Source organism: Macaca mulatta, chromosome 2 (assembly GCF_049350105.2).
Source record: "Macaca mulatta isolate MMU2019108-1 chromosome 2, T2T-MMU8v2.0, whole genome shotgun sequence".
In the NCBI taxonomy this organism is placed as follows: Eukaryota; Metazoa; Chordata; class Mammalia; order Primates; family Cercopithecidae; genus Macaca; species Macaca mulatta.
In genome coordinates, this window is record NC_133407.1 from 41,694,473 (window position 1) to 41,718,571 (window position 24,099).

The 24,099-nt window shown below is 37.9% G+C and overlaps 1 protein-coding gene across 6 annotated transcripts in view; it reads right to left on the reverse strand.

The window, feature by feature from the left end:
- Positions 1–24,099, reverse strand: part of PIK3CB (phosphatidylinositol-4,5-bisphosphate 3-kinase catalytic subunit beta) — a 187,272-nt gene that overhangs the window by 35,539 nt on the left and 127,634 nt on the right. For all 6 annotated transcript variants that reach the window (XM_077991523.1, XM_077991521.1, XM_028843742.2 and 3 more), the window contains 5 exons: positions 22,094–22,224; positions 18,644–18,694; positions 8,403–8,591; positions 4,312–4,433; positions 214–357 (listed from right to left, as the gene is read on the reverse strand). In XM_077991523.1, coding sequence (XP_077847649.1) covers positions 214–357; positions 4,312–4,433; positions 8,403–8,591; positions 18,644–18,694; positions 22,094–22,224 — 637 coding nt within the window. The remainder of the gene's footprint in view (positions 1–213; positions 358–4,311; positions 4,434–8,402; positions 8,592–18,643; positions 18,695–22,093; positions 22,225–24,099) is intronic.

Sequence of the window (24,099 nt, forward strand, 5' to 3'; positions counted from 1 at the left end):
GGAGGGACACATAAGGGTCTTGGATACTTCGTCAAATCCTGAAAATCAAGAGTGCAGGTATCAAGAAACAGGAGAAGGCACCAAAACCATATAAACGTTATTATAAATTGTTCAGAAAAAAACTAAAGCAGCTATTTTTCTATTAAATATATTATGCTGGTTTATAGTTACTAAAGCACCTGATGGGCTCAAATTGAAATATAAAAGACTTACCTAAGATGCCAAAATAGAAACTGCCCTATCCTCCGATTACCAAGTGCTCTTTCTAATAGGAATCTAGAGAGGGCACAATCAAGAAAAGGCTCATATTTTAAAACTTGCACCAGTTGTAAAAGATACTGCGAAAGTTCTTCATCACTGAAAGAAACAAAAGACACAGTGAGTAACCAAACAACCTGTGCCAGAAAAAGATCCCTCCCTATCAAACTATCAAATGTGAACTTGTTGAAACACAATGGTTCTTTTGGGCCAGGCTTGTTACATGCTTGCCTTCACTGTACCACTGTTACAACATCACAAAAAAAGCTGAAGATTTCAGATGGGGAAAGGGGAGTGAAGAGGGTCAAAGAACAGATACTAAAGATATTTTAATCACATGAATTAGATTGTGATATGGTCTGGCTTTTGTCCCTACCCAAATCTCACCTTGAATTATAATCCCTGTGATTCTCACGTGTCAAAGGAGCATGCTGGTGGGAGGTGATTGAATCATTGTGGCCCTCCATGCTATTCTCATGACAGTGAGTGAGTTCTCATGAGATCTGATGGCTTCACAAGTGGTGGTTTCCCCTGCTCTTTCTCTTTTCCTGCCACCTTGTGAAGATGCTACTTGCTTCCCCTTCGCCTTCTACCATAATTTTAAGTTTTGTGAGGCCTCCCTAGTCATGGGGAACTGTGAATCAATTAAACCTCTTTCCTTTATAAATTACCCAGTCTCAGGTGTTTCTTTATAATGGTGTGAAAATGGACTATTACAGATTGTTAAAATTCATGACTGTATTTCCAGTCAGCTAAGAGTTACCAAAAATACGAGGTACTTTAATACTGATTTCTGATCATGCTAAAAAGTTTGTGCTCAGTCAAACAATTATTTTTAAAATAAAAATTCCATCAGTACTTTCACAATTTATTTTCCTTTGCTGTCATTCGGGTTAAGTAAGTCCTCCCAGATAGCCAAAGTACAATTAAAATCTTAACTTCAAAGAGTGTGAAGGATGAGAAAGTGAATACATTTATAAGTGGGAATTGATCATTGAAATAATATAATAGATAACATTGTAATTAACTGAGCTGAATTAATTAAGGTTAGTGGTTCTCTACTTTGTGTCAATCTCCAAACCATTCACCTGTAAACACATTCCCATCAGAGGCAATTCCACCAGTATAAGGTACGAAGCCCAAGTGCCCCAAGTGCTCCACTTACTCTCCATAGTGTTGGGTAATAAATGGTTAAGAAATTAGTTAGTCTAAGGCAGATATCTGGGACTGAAACCCAGGGCACTATATACCAAAACCAAAAACTCATAACCAGAAAATTTCACAACAGAAAAACCACCAGAATTAGCTATGTGGAATATACGGATCACAGATATCTCCTCAGAGGGATCAATACATTTAAGAAAAACACTTGGGGCAGGGCGCGGTGGCTCAAGCCTGTAATCCCAGCACTTTGGGAGGCCGAGACGGGTGGATCACGAGGTCAGGAGATCGAGACCATCCTGGCTAACACGGTGAAACCCCGTCTCTACTAAAAAAATACAAAAAACTAGCCGGGCGAGATGGCGGGCGCCTGTAGTCCCAGCTACTCGGGAGGCTGAGGCAGGAGAATGGGGTAAACCCGGGAGGCAGAGCTTGCAGTGAGCTGAGATCTGGCCACTGCACTCCAGCCTGGGCGACAGAGCAAGACTCCATCTCCAAAAAAAAACAAAAACAAAAAACAAAAACACTTGGCTCAGCCCAAGGAGAACCAGGTGGCCCCTCCACAAGAGGTCTCCAATGCAAACTTAAAGAGATGGTGAAGTAACTGGGAATTCATTTTTTACAACCACCTATAACACAATCTTGATTAGGTTTAGTGTAAAATTCATGCCCATTATATAACCTATAAATAGTGTAAAAACTAGAAAGTATAAGAATAGAAGGAATTTCCTCTTCTCTCACACTTCTAATTTCACTCCCCAGAAATAAGCACTATTGGTGAGTCTGTGTAATTTCTTTTGGCTATTACACAGCTTAAAACATACAAAATTTTAAAAAGAAAAAAGGATTATAGTATCTATACTATTTTGTGGGCTTTTATTTTTCAAAAACGATAAAGTACATAAGCCTCATTTTTGAAGTTAGAAAGAAAATGGATAAACTTCATTGTCTGAGACAGTCATTTCTTCAGTGAATCTCAGATTCTCACAAATGCACCAACCAAGGGAGACTACAAACATGTTCACTGAAGCATTATTTATAATAGGGAAATGTGGAGAAAACTTAAAGGTTCCTTAATAGGGAATAAATTAAATAAGATATATCCCTATGACAGAATATTACACAGTCGTGAAAGGAATAAACAACATTTAAACATAATGGGAGAGACTAACCTTAAAAACCTAATGCTGAATTTTTATTTTTATTTATTTATGTATTTGCATTTTATTTTTTGAGACAGGGTCTCACTCTGTCACCCAGGCTAGAGTGTAGTGGCACCATCTCAGCTCCTGCAACCTCCGCCTCCAGGGCTCAAGTGATCCTCCCACCTCAGCCTCCCAAGTAGCTGGGACCACAGGTGCGCACCTCCACGCCCAGTTTAATGTCTCTGTATTTTTGGTAAAGATGGGGCTTAACCATGTTGCCCAGGCTGGTCTCAAACTGCTGGGCTTATCCATCTGCCTACGTTTGTCTCCCATAGTGATGGGATTACAGGTGTGAGCCACCACACCTGGCTGAATGTTTTTTTTTTTTTGGAGACGGAGTCTTGCTCTGTCGACCAGGCTGGAGTGCAGTGGCACGATCTCAGCCCACTGCAACCTCTGTCTCCTGGGTTCAAGTGATTCTTCTGCCTCAGCCTCCTGAGTAGCTAGGATTACAGGCGCTGGCCACCATGCTGGCTAATTTTTTTGTATTTTTAGTAGAGATGGGGTTTTACCATGTTGGCCAGGCTGATCTCAAACTCCCGACCTCAAGTGATCTGCCCGCCTCGGCCTCCCAAAGTGCAGGGATTACAGGCATAAGCCACCATACCCAGCCGTCTGGATGAATTTTTAAAAAGCAAGATATAAACTAATGCCTATGGCAAGACACATTTGTGCAATAACAATTCCATGTCTATATTTTCATAGATATATATGAAACAGAAAAATTTGATATAGAAGCATACACACCAAATTCATGATAATGTCTGCCTCTGGGAAGGAAGAGAAGTAATCAAGACTGGATAAGGAAACTATGAGGACTTCAACTTTAACTGTAATGTATTTGCTATATATATATATATATATATATATATATATATATATATATATATATATATATATATTTAAACCCATGACAAAAATTAGCATTTCTTAATTCTGGAGGGTGGACAGACGGTGTGAAGAAAAGGGGTAACACAGCAGGCTTGGCTGCTATCCTCTAACAAGTCTGCTTATAGGATTGACCCATGGCTAGCATCTGGGAATTAAGATTTCAGAAGGGTTCCCACCATCCTCCTAATTGATAACAGTAGCTCACTGCACCTAAACTATTTGTGCAAACAATGGTTTATGTTGTATATCCACTTTACTGCTGGGAGTATAGAAATCTGGTACATGCTAGGCAGAGGGTGCTTATGTGATAGCTGCCAGTAAAAACCCTGGCCACCAGGTCTCTAACAAGCTTCCCTTGCAGACTTGTATTATCACAACTCCTGACAGAATTAGAAGTGTTCGAGGTAACTTCACTGGAAAAGAACTCTTACAAGCTTATGCATGCCTGAGGAATCATGACTTCACTCCATGAACATTTTTCCCTCTTTAAATTTTGCTCTGTATCCTTTTGCTGCAATAAATTATATCTGTAAGTGACTATGTGCTGAGTTCTGAGTCCTCCTAGTGAGTCATCAAACCTGAGGGTGATCTTGAGGACTTTCTGACCCAGTAAGCTTTTAATTTTTTTCTAGTATAAACATTGAGTGGGGGACACGGCAGGAGGACATGAGCAAATGCTTTCAACTGTGAATAATTCTGAGCCCTTTTCTTTCTTATGAGACATCAAGGAGACACTCTCGTCCCAAACCCACCCAAGTTATTCCTTTCCCCAAAGAAAACCACCTGCAGAAGATACCTCATCTGTCGCAGGCAGCCTACAGCATATTCTCGAACGTACTGGTCTGGATAGTTGAAATCCAGAAGCTCTAGGGCCTCCCGGGGGGGCAGTTTAGGCCAAATCTGAAGCAGCGCCTGAAGCTGTTTAAAAAATGAAACTGGTTCAGAAATAATGGGGGACAAAAGTAATCTAATTTTCCTTGACACACAGGAGCACCGAGATATGTCAAAAGAAGGCAAAGCACACTTTTAATTACTGATGCCTCAGAAATCCATTCCTGTTAATACAGACTAATAAAGATTATCTTTGTTGTTGAAACATTCTGTAGATAAGTTTGAAAAGCTATGAAGTACTTACCCCCAAATAAATTTTATGGGTGAGAGAGAAAAAAATGTTGAATTTGTAGCCTTCCTAAAGCTCAACCCCATCTGATAAAATCTTATTCCTTAGTATTTAATTTCTCTCATTGTATTTTCCTGGGTATCACATAAACACCATTGACATCAATGTCATGGAATGTATATGATATGTATGCAAGATTAGTGCTATAAAACTATCGCAAATAGATGGCAGTGATTAGAGGATTTTCTTTCAATTGATTGCTCAAAGTCATACTGGGAGAGGAGGCCTGCAAGCTTGCTGACTATCTTGTGGATGTTAAGTGTGATTCTCAGACCAATTAAGCTTTGAGAATTCAGTAAAACAGTTTATATTTTATTACTTAATTCTACAAGTTATTCAACCTATCATTAACTATGCCAAGCCCTCCCCAAAAAGTCAACAATATCTAAATGAGAATCTACCAGCTAAGTTAAAAGGAATTTTCTCATATCAAGCAAAAGTAAATAAAAGTTAACTAAAGGTAATTTTTTAAAAATTAGCTTAATTTTTTCAGTTGTTTTACATTTTAAAAATATTTTTGGGAAAACAATACTTCTGAATGATTTTTTAAAATTTAATTTCTCTATTATTAGTATATATTTATATAAATTGTTAACTTATTTTTTGAGACAGAGTTTCACTCTTGATGCCCAGGCTGGAGTACAATAGTGCAATCATGGTTCACTACAACCTCCCCCTCCCGGATTCAAGCGATTCTCCTGCCTCAGCCTCCCGAGTAGCTGGAATTACAGGCACCCGCCACCATGCCCGGCTAATTTTTTTTTTTTTTTTTTTTTGAGATGGGGTTTCACCATGTTGGCCAGGCTCTTCTCGGACTCCTGACCTCAGGTGATCCACCCGCCTTAGCCTCGCGAAGTCTGGGATTAGAGGCGTGAGCCACTGCCCTCAGCATAAATTGTTAATTTATATATGTAATTTGATACATTACAATTCACCTATGTGAATAAATTACATAGTTACTTAGCAAATACAGTGAAATGCCTATTAATTTTTAAATTTTTTTTTAAGAGACAGGGTCTCATTCTGTTATCCAGCCTGGAGTGCAGTGGCACCATCATAGCTCACTGCAGCCTTGAACTCCTGGGTAAAAGCGATCCTCCCAACTTAGCCTCCTGAGTAGCCAGGACTACAGGCACACGCCACCATGCCTAGCTAATTTCATTTCATTTATTTATTTTTGTAGAGATAGGGTCTCGCTATGTTGCTGGTCTCAAATTCCTAGGCTCAAGTGATCTTCCCACCTCTGCTTCCCAAAGTGCTGGGATTACAGGCTTGAGTCACCATACCCAGCCTAAATTTTAACTTTAAACTTAAGTTTTTCTTAGCTATTCTTAACCCTATATTGAATAAAGCTTGCTCTTTTTTTTATGTATAAAGCACAGATACACATACAGTACATGAACAGATGTATCATGTATCTATAGAATCAAAATCTCATGGGTTATTGGGGGGAAAAAAGTCTATAAAAGCTCCTAAGGGTATAGTGATGAAAACAGGTTCAGAAATACTGGTGTAAAGACATAGCACCAACCTCATCCCCACTTTTTCTCACTAACAGAGCCCCCCTCCTTGCTTTGCCCAAGGCCCTAATGGACCAGCAGTCTTCTTTATGGGCAGAAGAGTTGGGAAGAGACCATTTCCTGAGGTTTTGAAATAGTAGTAATAAAAAAAACTCCTCATCTCTCCAGTTAATACTTGGAAAACACTGCCCATAAATAACACTGAAAAGGAGAGATAAGATTATGTAATACTAGAGGTTCAGCAATGTTGTGGTTAAAAACAACTTTACCATTGGAAAGTAATGACGTTGGTAAGATTATTTATAATTATTAAAAATTAAATCATGTAAGTGTAAAATTAAATTGCCAAAAACTCACCAAATCTCTCTATAAGACAGCTTTTAAGAGTACAGCAAGAAATTCTTTCCATTGTGATTCTAATGAAATAATAATATGATGTATTTCTTAGACATGCACTCAGCACTAGACACTATCCAAAAGAAACAGGCAAATGTGTCAAGTAAAAAAATGCTTAGATCTTGTTTTCCATTACTGAAGGTTCATGGAAAACGAATCCTGAATTTAGATAATACACGAGTGGCTAGAAGACAATAACTATTCTACAGCAATTAAAATAAAATAGTTCCTTTTCAGTCTAATTTGGTCTAAGGTGGAAACAAGTTTAATTGAGGTACATACAATAATGTAATTATATAACACGTTTCCAAAGATCGATTGATTGATTGATTGATTTGAGACAGGTCTCCCTCTGTCACCCAGGCTAGAATGCAATGGCACAATCTCGGCTCACTGCAACCTCAGCCTCCTGGGCTCAAATGATCCTCCAGCCCCAGCCTCCCCAGTAGCTGAAACAGACGTGCACCACCATGTCCAGCCAATTTTTGTATTTGTTGTAGAGACAAGGTTTCGCTGTGTTGCCCAGGCTGGTCTCAAATTGCTGAGCTGGTCTCAACCTCCTGATCTGCCCACCTCAGCCTCCCAAAGTGGTGGGATTACAGACATGAGCCACAGACCCCAGCCATTTTATTTTTTTGAGACAAGGTCTCACTCTGTTGCCCAGGGTAGAGTGCAATGGCATTTGGCTCACTGCAGCCTCAACCTCCCAGATTCAAATAATCCTCCCATTTCAGCCTCTCAAGCAGCTAGGACTACAGGCACATGCCACCATGTCTAGCTAATTTTTGTATTTTTTGTAGAGACAGGGTTTTGCCATGTTGCCCAGGCTGGTCTGGAACTCCTGGGCTCAAGTGATCCACCTGCCTTGGCCTCCCAAAGTGCTGGGACTAGAGGTGTGTGTTACCATGCCTGGCTCCAAAGATCTTTAGACACTAAAAGTGAACACAAAAGAAATCCTTTCTACGCTTAATTTGAGAAGCGAAACAATAAATCCAAAGATTTTTAAAATGCATATAATTAAGATAAATCTGTATTTCTTCACTAAATTTTTAGTCACTATAGATTTACTAAGACTACATACTAGAGAGATTCATTGAACTTAAATAAGTAACATGAAAAAATTTGGTTATTTTAGTAGAGCAAATTTATTTGTTCTGATCAAAAAAACCATTTCAAGGGCTTTCTATTGAGCACTGGTGGGTTGTTTGAATTGAATAAATGCCAGTGCTTTTTGGCAGGGTCTTGAAAACTAAATCAAGGAACTACAATTTGGTGGTTTTTTGAAGCAAAATGGTCTTTTTTCTATTCTGCCAAAAGGCATACATTCAGCAATACTGGACAACTGAAATGAATGTTGAAATTGACCTGAATGATATATTATCTAAAACATTATTTATTCTCTGTAATAGATGTAATTTTCAAACAATGGACATTCATTCTAGAACAGGCATTGCAAAGAGTCTAAAAGATTTAAAACTCTTGAGTTCACTGATGAAGCTGGTAGAAGGTACCCAGGTCTCAGCAAGTGGTACTTTTGATAGATAATTGTCCCAAGATCAATGTTTCAACTGTATTTGGTGAAAGGTACGGCAATCCTACCCAAAATCTGAGATTTTAAATCCTGGAAATATTCTGGTCTACTACTTAGAGTATAAGAGTTTAAAGTCTCAAAATTTCTCCTGCTTAAATTATCCTATCTATGAAAATACACCTATGAGAAAAGGATACTTCATGTGAATCCAACCAAGTACCATACACCCAAAAAAAGTTACAGAAACGATCTTTTGTTACCTGAGCAACATCCTCAAGTTTATTCCACTTGATTGACAGCAGTAATTTTGGCAATGATTGTGGGAAAATCTCTCGGCAGTCTTGTCGCAAAGTCCAAATAAGATCCATTTCATTTTCACACAGTTGAGACAAGGGATCCCTGTCCAAGATTTCTTTCAATACAGGAAGAAACTTTTTTCCACCTCGACTCTATGAAAGTAAAATGCTCATTATGGAATTTAATTGTGCAAATGCCACTGGCAAACATTCAGTAAATTTATATACATTTATATATAGTAAATGAACCTAAGTACGTGAGATACAAAAATATAATTCCATAAAAAAAAAAAAAGGCAGGCCGGGCGCGGTGGCTCAAGCCTGTAATCCCAGCACTTTGGGAGGCCGAGGCGGGCGGATCACAAGGTCAGGAGATCGAGACCACAGTGAAACCCCGTCTCTACTAAAAAAATACAAAAAATTAGCCGGGCGCGGTGGCGGGCGCCTGTAGTCCCAGCTACTCAGGAGGCTGAGGCAGGAGAAAGGCGGGAACCCGGGAGGCGGAGCTTGCAGTGAGCCGAGATCGCGCCACTGCACTCCAGCCTGGGCAACAGCGTGAGACTCCGTCTCAAAAAAAAAAAAAAAAAAAAGGCAGATCCTTGAATAATTTCTAAGCTAAGGATGATGAGATTCTCAAAATAGTTTCTAAAAATCTAAAAATGTAAACTGTGTAAACACTGGGTGGCAGTATTGCTTTTTAGATAAAACTCCAAGACAGGCCGGGCAAGGTGGCTCACGCCTGCACTCCCAACAGTTTGGGAGGCCAACGCGGGTGGACTGCCTGAGCTCAGGAGTTTGAGACTAGCCTGGGCAACATGGTGAAAATCCGCCTCTACAAAAAATACAAAATACAAAAACAAAAACAAAAAAAAAATTAGCCGGGCATAGTGGTGCATGCCTGTAGTCCCAGGTACTCAGGAGGCTGAGGCAGGAGAATCACTTGAGCCTGGGAGGCAGAGGCTGCAGTGAGCCGAGATTGTACCACTGCATTCCAGTTTGGGTGACAGAGCAAGACCCTGTCTCAAAAACGATAAAAACAAACAAACAAACACCCGCAACCAAGTCATTTACTCTTTGAACTGAGTTTCTTTAATTTTCAAATTCCATAAACAAAAATCATAGGAGGTTAAAAACAAAAGTAAAGCCTTCTTGGCTTGTGCCTTGACTCAAAAACCTAAAATCTCCTTAGATTACGAATCAAATATTGGCTAAAACTAAACACGGGAAAAATACAGTTCTCTCATTTTCCTTTCCAATTCCTACAACAAAATATACTAAAAAAAGAATATAGCCTATGTTGTTTTGGATCCAGACTCTCTGAAATCCACTAACATTAAAAGAAGGAGGTGTGTGGAACCATGCTTACATCAAAATTATACCACTTTAATCAAAACATATTTTCCCTAAAAATCTCTTTCCAAAATTATCTGAGAAGATACTGTAAGGATTTATACCCTAATATTATTTTATACCTGACATTATTTTAACTGGGATTTCAAATGAACACGAAAATAAATAGAATTATCATATTACTAGTTTCAAAAGTAATCCAATTCAAAACAGCATACAGCTAGAATGGAAATACTAAGTATAATTTTATTAAGTAAGAGAAGTGACTTTTGGATATTGTCCTTCAAGGAGACACATTACTGAGAAGAAAACAGACCAAAGACAGATCATAACCAAAGTTGCTTAACTTTGTTAAATTAAGTTGAAAGTTTAAGCTTTCCTAAGCTAAAAGTTTACTTTAAGAGTTAAATATTTTGTTATGATACAAAGAAAGATTAAGTTAATACTTGTATTCTCTTCAGTTTGTCCAGCTGTTAGTGGAGATTTAAACATTTACTTACTTTCTTGTCATCACAATGGCAATAAAGACATGCATGAAAATGCGTGAGAAACTGAAGACTCTGAGTCTTTCTAGCACATTTCTCCCAATGTGACCGAAGTGTAGGGTAGAATGGCTGGAAATTGTAACTAAGAAGTGGAAAAAGGATCGTTTGCCACTATCTTGTAGACTGGGTAGAGAGAAACCAAGCTGATGAACAAGTACCAATTGGCCAATAAACAGTTCTGATATTCTGTCTACAGCCTTCCTGACGTAACTGTAATGTTTTATATTTAAAACCTTTCCCTGGCTCTGCCATTATCTATAGAATAAAATTCAAGATAGTCTCAAAGGATATAAGGACCTCAAAAACATGGCCTCATACTTTTCCAGTTGCTCTAAATCTCACAAATTATACTCTAATATTAACAATTCCACTCTGTTTGCTGTATCCTCTACTGCATACTGCAACGATACCTATTAGCATTTTTTAAAAATGTTGTTCATTCTACTTTTCATGCTCTCAAATGATAAACTCACCTCAAAATGGAAATGATATCTTCTTCCCATGTATATCCCTAGTACAGAGCAGACAATATATAAACTGAATATAAAAAATGAAAACAAGGCCGGGCGCGGTGGCTCACACCTGTAATCCCAGCACTTTGGGGGTCCGAGGCGGGTGAATCACCTGAGGTCAGGAGCTCTAGACCAGCCTGGCCAACATAGTAAGACCTCATCTCTACTAAAAATACAAAAATTAGCCAGGCATGGTGGCAGGCGCCTATAATCCCAGCTACTTGGGAGGCTGAGGCAGGAGAATCACTTGAACCCAGGAGGCAGAGGTTGCAGTGAGCCGTGATCGCGCCATTGCACTCCAGCTGGGGGACAAGAGCAAGACTTTGTCTCCAAAAAAAAAAAAAAAAAAAAAAAAAAAAATTTAAAAAATTTAAAAAATGAAAACAAATTTCTCATTAACATATTTACATTAAAATTGTGAATCAAGCTATATCCTATTATAATAGATAACTTAATAGGCTTAAATAACTAAACAAAACAGACTAGGAGATAATTCACAAATTCTCTATAATAGAGATCTTTGGGAAGTTACATCTAGAATAAAGGTCCCTGAAAAACACAAATAAGCTAATCGTTAGGAGATCAGTTTTCTGATTAGCATATCAGAAAGGGTGCATAACTGGGCTTCATTAAAAAATGATGTTAAGTAGACAGAAAAAGGCAGGCAGGCAGAGAGACAGGCAGGCAGGCACACATACACATGTATGTTCTAGGTGTTTTGCCTAAATCTCTTATTTATTCTAGTAATTGAGGATGATCAATATATGACTTCTTTCCAGTATCTAAAAATATTAGCTACCTGGGAATAATTGACATAAAAGTTAGTAAGATAGGAAAATTACCAGACCCTGGAAAACTAAGTCAAAGGAAGTATGCTACATGCCCTCACGGTCACTGAAATGAAATGGAGAGTGAAATATGCTCCATTGCATTTTCTTTAAGTAGAAATTAACACGCTGTGTCAAACCCAAGGAATCTCTTGCTTAGTGTCCACCACTGACAAAGACACAAAGAAATATTATCTTCTTAAACATCAACTTTACAGGTTAGGGTTACGAGTCAAACACCCTTGTTTCCCTTAGGATTTCATTATAGATTCATCTTCCATTATGTTAGAAAAGGGTTTTGCTTGTTTGTATTTTGAGATAGGGTCTCACTGGGTCTCTCTCTGTCACCCAGGCTGCAGTGCAGTGGCACAATCTGGCTCACTGCAGTTTCAACCTCCTGGACTTAAGTGATCCTCCCAACTCAGCCTTTTGAGTAGCTGAGACCACAGATGAGCATCACCACACTTTTCATATTTTTATATTTTTATATTTTTTGTAGAGATGGGGTTTCTCCATGCTGCCCAGGTTGGTCTCAAACTCCTGAGCTCAAGCAATCCACCTGCCTCGGCCTTCCAAAGTGTTGAAGGCATGAGCCACTGTGTCCGGCCATAAAAAGTTTTACAAATTTTGTATAACTTTATTCCCATAAGATAATAATTTTTCCAAATGTTCTGTACTGCCTTTCAAATATCAACATTGAAAAAATATAAAAAACATGAGAAGCTTCTGTTCTAACAAGCTGAAGAATTCCAAGTTTTAATAAATTAAAGAGGATGCATTCTACCATATCTTCTTTAAGATAGCCAAAGACAAATCAAATAAGTAAATTCCAAATTCTTGGGATCTTGTAAGTAGGCAGATTAAGGTTCACTGTACTAAAGAAAATAAACATAAAAAGGCTAATAAACACAAAAAGACCTAATTATAGTGGTTTTGTATGTAGAGATTCAACCTACAAAGGGTGCATAACTGGGCTTCATTAAAAAATGATGTCACCAGCCGGACATGTTGGCTCATGCCTGTAATCCCAGCAGTTTGGGAGGATGAGGCAGGCAGATAACGAGGTCAAGAGATCGAGACCACCCTGGCCAACATGGTGAAACCCCATCTCTACTAAAAATACAAAAATTAGCTGGGCATGGTGGTGCGCGCCTGTAATCGCAGCTACTTGGGAGGCTGAAGCAGGAGAATCACTTGAACCCGGGAGGTGGAAGTTGCAGTGAGCCGAGATCGCACCACTGTACTCCAGCCTGGCAACAGAGCGAGACTCTGCTTCACACAAAAAAAAAAAAAAAAAAAAAAAGTCTTCAGAATTTGAAAACGAAACTCCTAGCCAAACTTGTTATTGCAAACAACACAGAGTGTAAATTGTTCATGTCAGAGAAAGGCAGACAACTGTTATGTTCAAAAAGCTAGCAAAAAGCTAGCAGGCTGAGTATAATTTGGTCGATCCAAATTAGACCTCTACAGACTACTGTAAGTAAATACCCTGAAGACCTTAGAATAAGCTACATAGGGAGAGCAGTGGAACTGCATAATTGTACTGTTATTGTTTATTGAGGTATGAAAAGCACAACATTGAATAATGCCAAGGTTAAAACTACCAAAAAGCCTTAAAAAAAACACAAAATGTTAGATTCTTTTATAAAACAACAAAAATATCAGTAGTGAAAAATTATACTGTGCAGTATAACTGAAGAACTTAAATGTTCAAATGCTTGTACCAAAATAAGATGATAAAAGTGGTAGAAAGCAATGAAAAATCACAACTCTATTTTCTACTGTTTTTTAAAAATCACAAACACACATATTATAATAATGATTACTGACCAAAATAAAACAAACACCTTGCTTTATAAGCACATGGGAAAACACAAACATGGTTCCTTTCCCTTCTCTATGGAAGGCCACAAACTCATCTGTCATCTTCACAAGGGCTGGAGATTCAGATGGCATGTTAACAGTGTGCTTGTTGGGGACAGACGGTTGAGCTAATTAAGTGTTGCCCAGACATACAGACTTGATCAACACAAAGCAGTCAAGGATAATGAGGTGGAGACTAAGAAGACAGTTATAAGACTAGAAGACTGATTACAAACAGGGAATTGAGCAAATAAGTAAATATACCAAAGCCAATAGAAATCCAGATTTCTCATTATTAGAAAAGGGAATTACAAATATGAAAAGACAAAGACTAGAATATATACAGTGTGAATACATCCGTATTAGAGGCATTGACGAGAACTCATGGTCTTTAACAGATAAATAAATATATCTCTGTGTATGTTTATTTTCCCAAACATAGGAGGTAAACCAATATATATTGTCTAGCTCTGTTTCACAGGAGGGCCTGGAAGCCATTGCATCCCTGCATTCTCCAAAGAGCACTTACTTACGTATACCCAAGGGCAATCAGCATATCCAGGGCCTAGGTCTTACTAAGGCCAGGTATAGTGGCTCAGGCCTGTAATCCCAGCACTTTGGGAGGCTAAGGCAGGAAGACTGCTTGAACCCAGGAGTTCAAGAACAGCCTGGGAAACAAAGTGAGACCCTTGTCTCTACTAAAAAAATAGAAAGTAAAAAAAATTTTAAAAATAGCCAGGTATAGTGGCATGTGCTTGCAGTTCTAGCTACTCAGGAGGCTGAGGTGGGAGGATCACTTGAGCTCAGGAGGTCCAGGCTGCAGTGACCCGTGATCGTGTCACTGCACTCCAGTCTGGGCATCAAAGAGAGACCCTGTCAATCCATTCCGTCCATCCATTTGTTTGTCCATCCATCCATCCATCCATCCATCCATCCATCCATCCATCCATCTATCCATCCATCCATCCATCCATCCCTACATACTTTCACAAATAAAAGGAATAAACTGAATATAAAATCCCTACATACTTTTCACAAATAAAAGGAATAAACTGAATATAAAAAATGAAACTCTCCAGAGAAATGCCTGATTCCAAGGCTGGGGTAGGGAAAGTATTAGATGAGTGTGGAATACGCTGTTGTAATGGAAAGAAGTAAATGCTCAAAGAATGACAGGGACAAAGCAAGAGACAAGAGACAGCTTAAATGGGCTCCCACGAGCCACATCTGGGATAAATTAAACATTAAGATAAATGACAGTAACTAATTACAAATCATTGAATAAAATGGAAATCACAAATCCATTTCCTATAAGTTAAAAAAAAAAGAAGAAAGAAAAAAGAGATGAATGGGGGAAAAGGAGTTCAAGGTTGCAGTGAGCTATGCCTGCACCACTGCACTCCAGCCCAGGCAACAGAGCAAGACCCTGACTCTAAAAAGATAGATAGACAGATAGATAGATAGATACATAGATAGATAGATAGATAGATAGATAGATAGATAGATAGATAGATAGACAGACAGATAGATAAGAAGAAAAGCCTCTATCCTATTTTATAAGCCAACTAATAAATCCAAAAGGAAAAGTAAGATTTAAAATTGGCAACCCACTGCAGTAACATTGATTCAAGTAAGATGTATTAGTGAATGCAAAAAGAAGTGGGTGACAGCTTGATCTGAAATAGAATGTTAGTGTCAAAATATGCCCCCATAAAACATTTATTTATTTATTAATTTAAAGTAGAAAAACCTAGCAGACACCATACTAACCAAGGGATAACCGTTAACATCCAGCGTAGTAGTAAAAATCGATACTGCCTCCTGATAAAATGCAGTAAGAAAACTACACCTTTACTTCTTTGATATTCACACTAAAAATGCGTAACTGGGATCCTAAACATGACAAAACATCAGGCAAATCCAAACTAAGGGACATTCTATAAAATAATTGGCCTGTAGTCTTCAGAAATGTCAGTCATTCAAGATTAAAAAAGAAACAATGAAGAACTGTTTCAGACTGAAGGAAACTAAAGCTACCTGGCAATGAAATGCAACAAGTAACCAGAGGTTGGATCCAAGACTCATAAAGCACATGACTGAGCAAACTGGCTAAATTTGAATAAAATCTGTAGATTACATAGAACTGAATTATTTTCCTGACTTTTATGAATGCACTCAGGTTATGTATAAAAATGCCATTTTTTAAAGGAAATACTGAAGAATTAAGGGGTAAAAGGGCATGATGTGGCCAGGCGTGGTGGCTCATGCCTGTAAACCCAGCACTTTGGGAGGCCGAGGTGGGCAGATCACGAAGTCAAGAGATTGAGACCATTCCGGTCAACATGGTGAAACCCTATATCTACTAAAATACAAAAAATTAGCTGGGCATGGTGGCACGCGCCTGTACGTGCCTCCCAGCTACTTGGGAGGCTGAGGCAAGGGAATCGCTTGAACTCAGGAGACAGAGATTGCAGTGAGCTGAGATCATGCCACCACACTCCAGCCTGGCGACAGAGTGAGACTGTCTCAAAAACAAAAAAAAAAAAAAAGAAAAATCTAATAGATACTAATAATTAATGCTACAGAATGTTAGAAAGGTATTTTTTAAAAAGTAGACCTATTCATACTCACATGACAATATCCACAAAGTATATTAAATGAAAAAAGTAGAAACAATATATACATATAAATAGCTAGATCTCATCTATTTTTAAAGGGGGAGATATTTACATATAAAGTTAGGATTAATAGCTACAAATTAAACTGTTTACAGTTAGCTCTGGAGAGGAAGGTAGGTGGGAGTCAAAGAGAGAAACTTCCATTTTTGGTTTACAAATTTTTTTTTTTAAAGACACAGTCTTACCCTGTCATACCAGCCTCAAATTCCCAGGCTCAAGCTATCCTTCTACCTCATCCCCCCAAGTAGCTGGGACTACAGGCACATGCCACCACGCCCAGTTAATACTTCTTCTTTTTTTTTTTTTTTTTTTTTTGTGGAGATCGGGTCTCACTATATGGCCCAGGATGGTCTCAAATTCCTGGGTTCAAGCAATCCTCCTACCTTGACCTCTCAAAGTGCTGGGATTATAGAGGTGAGCCATCACACCCACCCTTACCATTCATTAATTGTACTTTGTGCCTAATAAAAAAAAACAAACAAATTTTAAAAGTGTATCAGACCTGGGCAAGATTACTGCATGCTCAGTGTGTAGAGAACTCTCTGATTTAGGTCAGGTACAAATTTATGGTGGAAATAGTAAAAATTAATTCACTTATCAGAGGTTCAAGGAGCAATATTGTCTTATAAAGGGTAATGAGACAGAGGCACTTGAACCAAGACCTGCCTGTGTAACTGTATCTCCTAAGCTTAAACTGTAATTATCTGTTTCAGTAATTGCCTAATAAGCTGATAAATTAACAGCTGTAAGAAATTTGTTTTGTATCATTAAACGTAACTGCTCTTGCAGTTGTCTCATTTTAAAGATTTTCTTTTATTTTTTAAATTTATACACACACATTTTTTTAAACTAGTCTCTGAGATTGCTTCCACTTTTAAATTACTATTTTACTTTTTAAATAAACTCTTACTTCTTAGAGTTTCCAGGCCGTTCTCAAGTCTACATGCTCAGCAAGAAAAAGCCGTCAAACACAATGATCCTATCACACCAGCCTCATCAACTGATCATGCAAATTTTTATCAGGCCATATATATAATTTAGGCTATTAAAATTTGCACAATGTTTGCAAATTAAATTATTATCTGAAACTGTCTCCAGAAACCTGAATAACACAAAACTCTGGGAAAAAAGACAGAGGGAGGAAGAATTTGGCTACTATGGTCCCAAACTGGCCCAGAGCCTTTCATAAACTGTAAAGACCAGGAGCCTGGCACTACTGCTTTCTTTCCTGAGGTCAAGCATTCAAATTCAAAAGACAAAATTTAAGCCAAAAACACTAATAAGAAAGCAGTAGCAGATGACTCACACTGAGAAACTAGGGAAAGATTCTGAGAGCTCTAACGGCAAAGGAGAAGACAGCCTAGGCCAGATATTTCACCAACTGGCCAAAATTAAATAGTGCTTTGATTCTGTAAGAATGAGAAAAATATAGACATTGTCTCAAGTTTGCCTCCTAGTCTCTATAACACTGCCATGCCACAGGTAGAATGGCTTTGCTAAACAGACTTAAAAGTTGTAAACCGATGACAAGAGATTATCGGATTACAGCTCAACAAAGTCAAACTAGAAAGAGCCAAAAAATTAAATAAAAAAGCACAGATGGTATATATATGTTTATATATATGTAGATATAGATATACAGATATAGATATAGATATAGCAATCCAAGTCAACAAAGTAACCTATTTGCAGTATAAACAAATGGGAATAGTATATGTGGCAGAGACTACTATTTGACTCTCAATATCCATTCTCCACTTCTTCCTTTAGTACTAGAATCTCTTACTCTTAGCCATTCACGTGACTGACAGCCTGGCTAAAGACTGTACCTCTCAGATGTGCATGTACTTAGGCATGGACAGTAAGATCTGGCCAATGACATGTAAGCAGAAATGAAACATACTAATGATATCCTGAATAAGAATGGGGTGTGACCACTACTATTGTTTTTCCTGTTCCTGCTGGCTGGAATATAGTAAAGTAGGAAGATAAAGCAGTAATATTAAACCATGAAATAGAAAATACATGTCAAATATGGCAGAGCACCAAGACGGAAGAAATTTGGATTGCTTGCATGATGATGCGTGTGCTTACTACTAAATCTGCTTTGTTACCTGAGAGAAATACAGTCTCATTAAACTAAGTAATATTCACTATGACAGCAATGTTAATCTATGAGTTGCCACAGAATCCCTTATAGATTACCTGCTAAACCTGTACTTGTATCAGAAAAGGGCTTGCCCACTGAACCCAGATCACCCACAAATTGGGCTGCCATTTAACAAAACACTGTTATGTGCATACTTACCCACACTCACAGACTGTTCTTGCATATGAGTTATGATCTTCTGTGAGTTCATTACTATGAAGCAAAGATACCTAATAATGTGCACAACTCCATAAGGGTCATTTAAAACTCTTGATACTTACTGACACATTAGCACTATCACTGCTTGCAATCTCAGCAGCCTTTTCAATAATCTGTTTAAAAAAATTAAAGAAAATGAATTTTGGCTCTCATATTTGTAGAATTTTAAGTGTAAATGACTACATTTATACTTAGACTACATAAGATCTGGCATTGCTATGCTTTGTAACAGAAACATGAATTTTAAAAGCAAAATCATGCTTCTCAAGTGCTTTAAACTCTTGACAACAGGGAAACGATGGTATCACTATAAGGGATTATGACTCCTAGGAAGCACTAAAATTGTCTGTATATAAAATAAGTACCAGCTAGCATATATATGTCAAAAATTTTCTTTTAAATATAAGTAAGTGTATTCTAGTTAAGAAGACGCAAAAACACGTAGTTACTAAATTGTAGAATAAGCTTTTGTCATTTTTTCTTCAATTAACAGACACCAAAAGTAGAAGTAATGACAAGGGGAAGTCTAAAAATAAGTTAAAATTCATTAACTTCAAAGGGGGGGCCCTCATTCTTGCTAAGATAGAAACCCATTTGTCCAGCAGGAAGATCAATAAGTAAATAATTAGATCAGCTGGGTGTGGTGGCCCACACCTTTAATCCCAGCACTGTGGGAGGCCAAGGCAGGAGGATTTCCTAAGCCCAGCCAGAGCAACATGGCGAGACCTCATCTCTGTAAAAAAAAATAAATAAGTAACTAAAAATAAATTACTAAGAATAAAATAATTTTTAAATGCTATAATTCCCATTCTATTACATAGGATTATAAGAATAAAATAAGATTATGGCTATTTAAATTAACCAATAACCATAAAATTAACCTGAAAAGCAAAACACAACACAAATGATTACAACAAGCATTATATTAAATAAAAAGAATAGGATTTGGGGAAACTTTCAGTTTTTACATCTGTATTATTTACATTATGATAACCATATCTAACTTGTACAATTAAAGGAGATCAATATGCATATACTTACTTATTCACCCATTTTTTGTTTGTTTTTGAGATGGGGTCTATGTTGCCCAAGCTGGCCTTGAACTCCTGGACTCAGGCAATTATCCCACCTCAGCCTCAAGCAGATGCAACTAAAGGCTGCTGTCCCTGTCTTATATATATTTAAAGACTAAAATCTCTATGCCAAACTGATCTTCCTCAAGAAAGACTGTCCAAGGGATTAGAAAGGCAAAAGAAATATTTAATGACCATTTGCAGATGACTGGAGCAACAGTGAAATAAAACTTCTCTTGAAATAGTCTTTAAAAATAACTTATATTTGCAAATACAGGAGGCTATATTTGTAAAAGTACTTCAAAAAGCATTTCATTTGAGCCAAAAGAGCCTATAACTGTTGAACACACATCGTAACCGAACATAATAGTCACAGTTAGGACTATTAAATGTATCACGAGTAGCTACAGCTTATGGATAAATTTCTAGCGAAGGAATAACTAAAGACACTACATAAATATATTGGATGAGTCAAAATGTAGCTTTTTCTACTCAGTGTATACTAAGGTATGTGGTTCTTGCCACATTTGAAATTTCTATTATAATAAGCACAAAATTTAATCTGGTTGTAAATTATTGTTCAGAAAAACATATTTTAAAAACTTGAAATAAAAAATTACTCCTTAGATGGATAAAATCCAATTATAATGAAAATGAAGAAAGAAACAGTGAATTACATAAATTTAATTTGCATAATACTTTAAGTATTTATAAAGTATAATATCAATCTTCAAAGGCAGTTCGTACTCAAGCGGATTGAGGAAATTAAATAAACTTCCAGCTTATTTTCTGAACATTTTTTCCCCCCAGAGACAGGGTCTCTCTCTGTTGCCCAGGCTGGAGCACAGTGGCATGACCATAGGTCACTGCAGTCTCAAATTACTGGGCTCAAGTAGTCCTCCCGCCTCAGTCTCCAGACTAGCTGGGACTACAGGCACATGCCACCACACCCAGCTAACTTTTAAGTTTTTGTACAGACAACGGTCTCTCTAAGTTGTGCAGGCTATCTTGAACTCCGAGCCTCAAGTGATCCTTCTGGTTCAGACTCCCAAGTTGATGGGATCACAGGCTTGAACCATGGTGCCTGCCTCCTATTTTCTGAGAATTTGTTCAAAGATTTCCTTATGAAAACCAACACTACCCCATCCTGGCTAACACGGTGAAACCCCGTCTTTACTAAAAAATACAAAAAATTAGCCAGGTGTGGTGGCAGGCGCCTGTAGTCCCAGCTACTTGGGAGGCTGAGACAGAAGAATGGCGTGAACCTGGGAGGTGGAGCTTGCAGTGAGCCGAGATTGCACCACTGCACTCCAGTCTGGGCGAAAGAGCAAGACTCCGTCTCAAAAAAAAAAGGCAAAAACAAAAACAAAAACAATCAACACTACCAGGTGCAGTGGCTCTCACTTGTAATCCCAGCACCCAGGATGCTGAGGCAGGACAATTGCTTGAGGCAAGGAATTTGAGGCTCAATAATTGTGCCATTGCACTCCAGCCTGGACGACACAGAGAGACTCCATTTTTTAAAACAAAAAACACCATGCCAAACCTAAAGATAAAATATGACAGCTCAGCTCTCTTAGCCTGTAAATTACCATAGCCCTATATTTAGCCCCCATTAGATAATCTCCTTATCCCCAAGACATGCAGTATGTATATTAAAGAAATATATTTAGAAATGAAGTCCTTACTATAGATTCTATAAAATAACTACATTAGGAAGCGCCACTAACAGACATATTCAACAAAAATCAATTGTTCTTTGAATATCAATTCTAATACAGCAGTGATTATACCTGTAATATTTGAAACAACATGCAGGGCATGTTTCACTGAACATTTTATATATTCAGAGTTACATATAAAAATATTTATAGCCCTTTTTATAAATTTATAGAACAATTTTGATTTCTTCATTTTATAAATAAGAAAAGTGAACTCCAGAGGTGCCTTTTTTGTTTTTTTTGAGATAGAGTTTCACTTTTGTTGCCCAGGCTGGAGTGCAACAGCACAATCTTGGCTCACTGCAACCTTTGCCTCCCGGGTTCAAGCGATTCTCCTGCTCAGCCTCCCGAGTAGCTGGGATTACAGGCATGTGCCACCATGCCCAGCTAATTTTGTATTTTTAGTAGAGACAGGGCTTCTCCATGTTCGTCAGGCTGGTCTCGAACTCCCAACCTCAGGTGATCTGCCCGCCTTGGCCTCCCAAAGTGCTGGGATTATAGGCGTGACCCACTGTGCCCAGCCTGGAGGTACGTTTTCTTACTTAGTGATAAAGCCAGAACTAACAGAGTTAAGAAGGCTCCCTGATCCATGGTCTTCCCACTCAACAAAGCTGTCATTGTATGGGAAGTTTTGAGACAGACAGAGCTTAAACTATACACAGAGGAACTAATCATTCAATTATTTCATGCATAGTGGCCCTTTAAATAATTAGCTTACCTTATCGAAGGGAGGGTAATAATAAGGTTGTTTTTTATTCTCTGGAAATTTAATATGCAAAGCTGTTGCATTTTCAGTATATGGATTTGTTTGAACAGTTCCCATTGGATTCAACATTTCTTCGAGTTCATCTAAAACATGCAAATAATTTTGGTTCTTAAAAAATGTCTTTAAAACTAAGCTTTAAAAAGCTGTAATGAATCTCCTCTCACGAAAATTACCTTAGAAGTGTGTCAACTACAGAAGTGTGACAGACAATTCTATCAGTAGGCCTCTAATTTTCTGTTAATGCTTGGAACAAAATTTCAGTGTGAGTTTGCATACATCTTTAAAAAATGAGAAAGTTAACAAAACTGAATGGCTACTTTACCTCTATTCAAATTTAGTTCTCAATCTTGAACATACTTTAATTGGAACTGCTCTCCCTCCATCAAAATTAGGTGGCCCATAGAAACTGTAATCTTATCACTATATACGGACTTCTTAATCACATGTAGTCTGGTTTTCATGGTTGTCACAATAACCAAATTGGTATTTTAAGTCATCAATGACATTCTTATCAAATCTAATGATAATGCTCTTTATTATCCTGTAACTGCTGACAGAAAATACCTTCTCTGGTAGCCTCTGGAATACTCCATTAAGTGGCACTCCTTTTACCTCACCAACTGCTTCTTTCTTCAAGGTACTCCTTCCTTTCCCTTTTCCGCCACCCTAAATATGGTCAATTCACAGAATTCTGTGTGTGATTTTAGAATTTCAGTGTAGTTAGAAAACTCTGGAGTTCACATTATATAAATTTTTTATTTCACAGATAAGAAACTCATGATGAGAAAATAAGAGTTAGGTGTACAATCTAAGATCTCCCCTCTCCAAAGTAATTTTTCTTTTCTTATACTGACTGTAGTACAATTGTTCTCTCTGTATCTCCTAAGGAAAAAAAATATCAGATCTATTCTACTTAGGTCTAATGTCCATAAAGTGAGCACACTCAGAATTATCTCCTAAAGCTGGAAAATCCTTTCAAGTTTTTGTTCCTTAATTCTTCATTCACCTTTTTAAATAAATATTTTCTCACCTCACAGACTCAATTTTCTTTTTCTTTTTTTTTTTGAGACAGGGCTTCTGTCACCCAGGTTAGAGTGCAGTGGCATGATCTTGGCTCACTATAACCTCCACCTCCCAGGCTCAAGTGATCCTCCCACCTCAGCCTCCTGAGTAGCTGGGACCACAGGCGCAAGCCACCACGCCCAGCTAATTTTTAAATTTTTGGTAGAGATAGGGTTTCACCATGTTGCCTAGGCTGGTCTTGAACTCCTGAGCTCAAGAGATACACCCAACTCAGCCTCCAAAAGTGCTGGAATTACAGGTGTGAGCAATCACACCAAGCCCAGACTCAATTTTCACCTGGATGGAGGCAACTTTTTTTTTTTTAATCTTGCTGTTTTTTAGAGACAGAGTCTTGCTACATTGCCCAGGCTGGATACAAGCTCCTAGCCCCAAACGATCCTCCTGCCTCAAGTTCCTGAGTTAACTGAGACTACAAGCACACACACACTATTGCAGCTGGCTCAATTCTAATAATTTATACACCTCTAGAGCTGATTTCTCAGCAATTTACAGTTTCATACTTCTGCTCTCTAGTACTATTATACTTTTGTCCTATCAAATGCAACCTAACTGAAATCAAATGTAGTATTTTAGTACTTATTAGCCCCAAATATAGAGGTAATCCTTTAACCTTGTTCAAAAGTGATCAGAAAAAAAGGCACTCTTTTTCTGTGTGTATAGGGAGAGATAGTCTCACTATATTGTCCAAGCTGGTCTCAATCTCCTGGACTCAAGTGATCCTCCTGCCTAAGTCTCCCAAAGCATTGGGATTACACATGTGAGCCACCATATCTGGCAAAAAAAGGCATTCATATATACTACACATGGAGAGTAAAAATTGATACACTCTATTGGGGAGCAATTTGTAATTACAAGAATTATAAATTTATCTATTC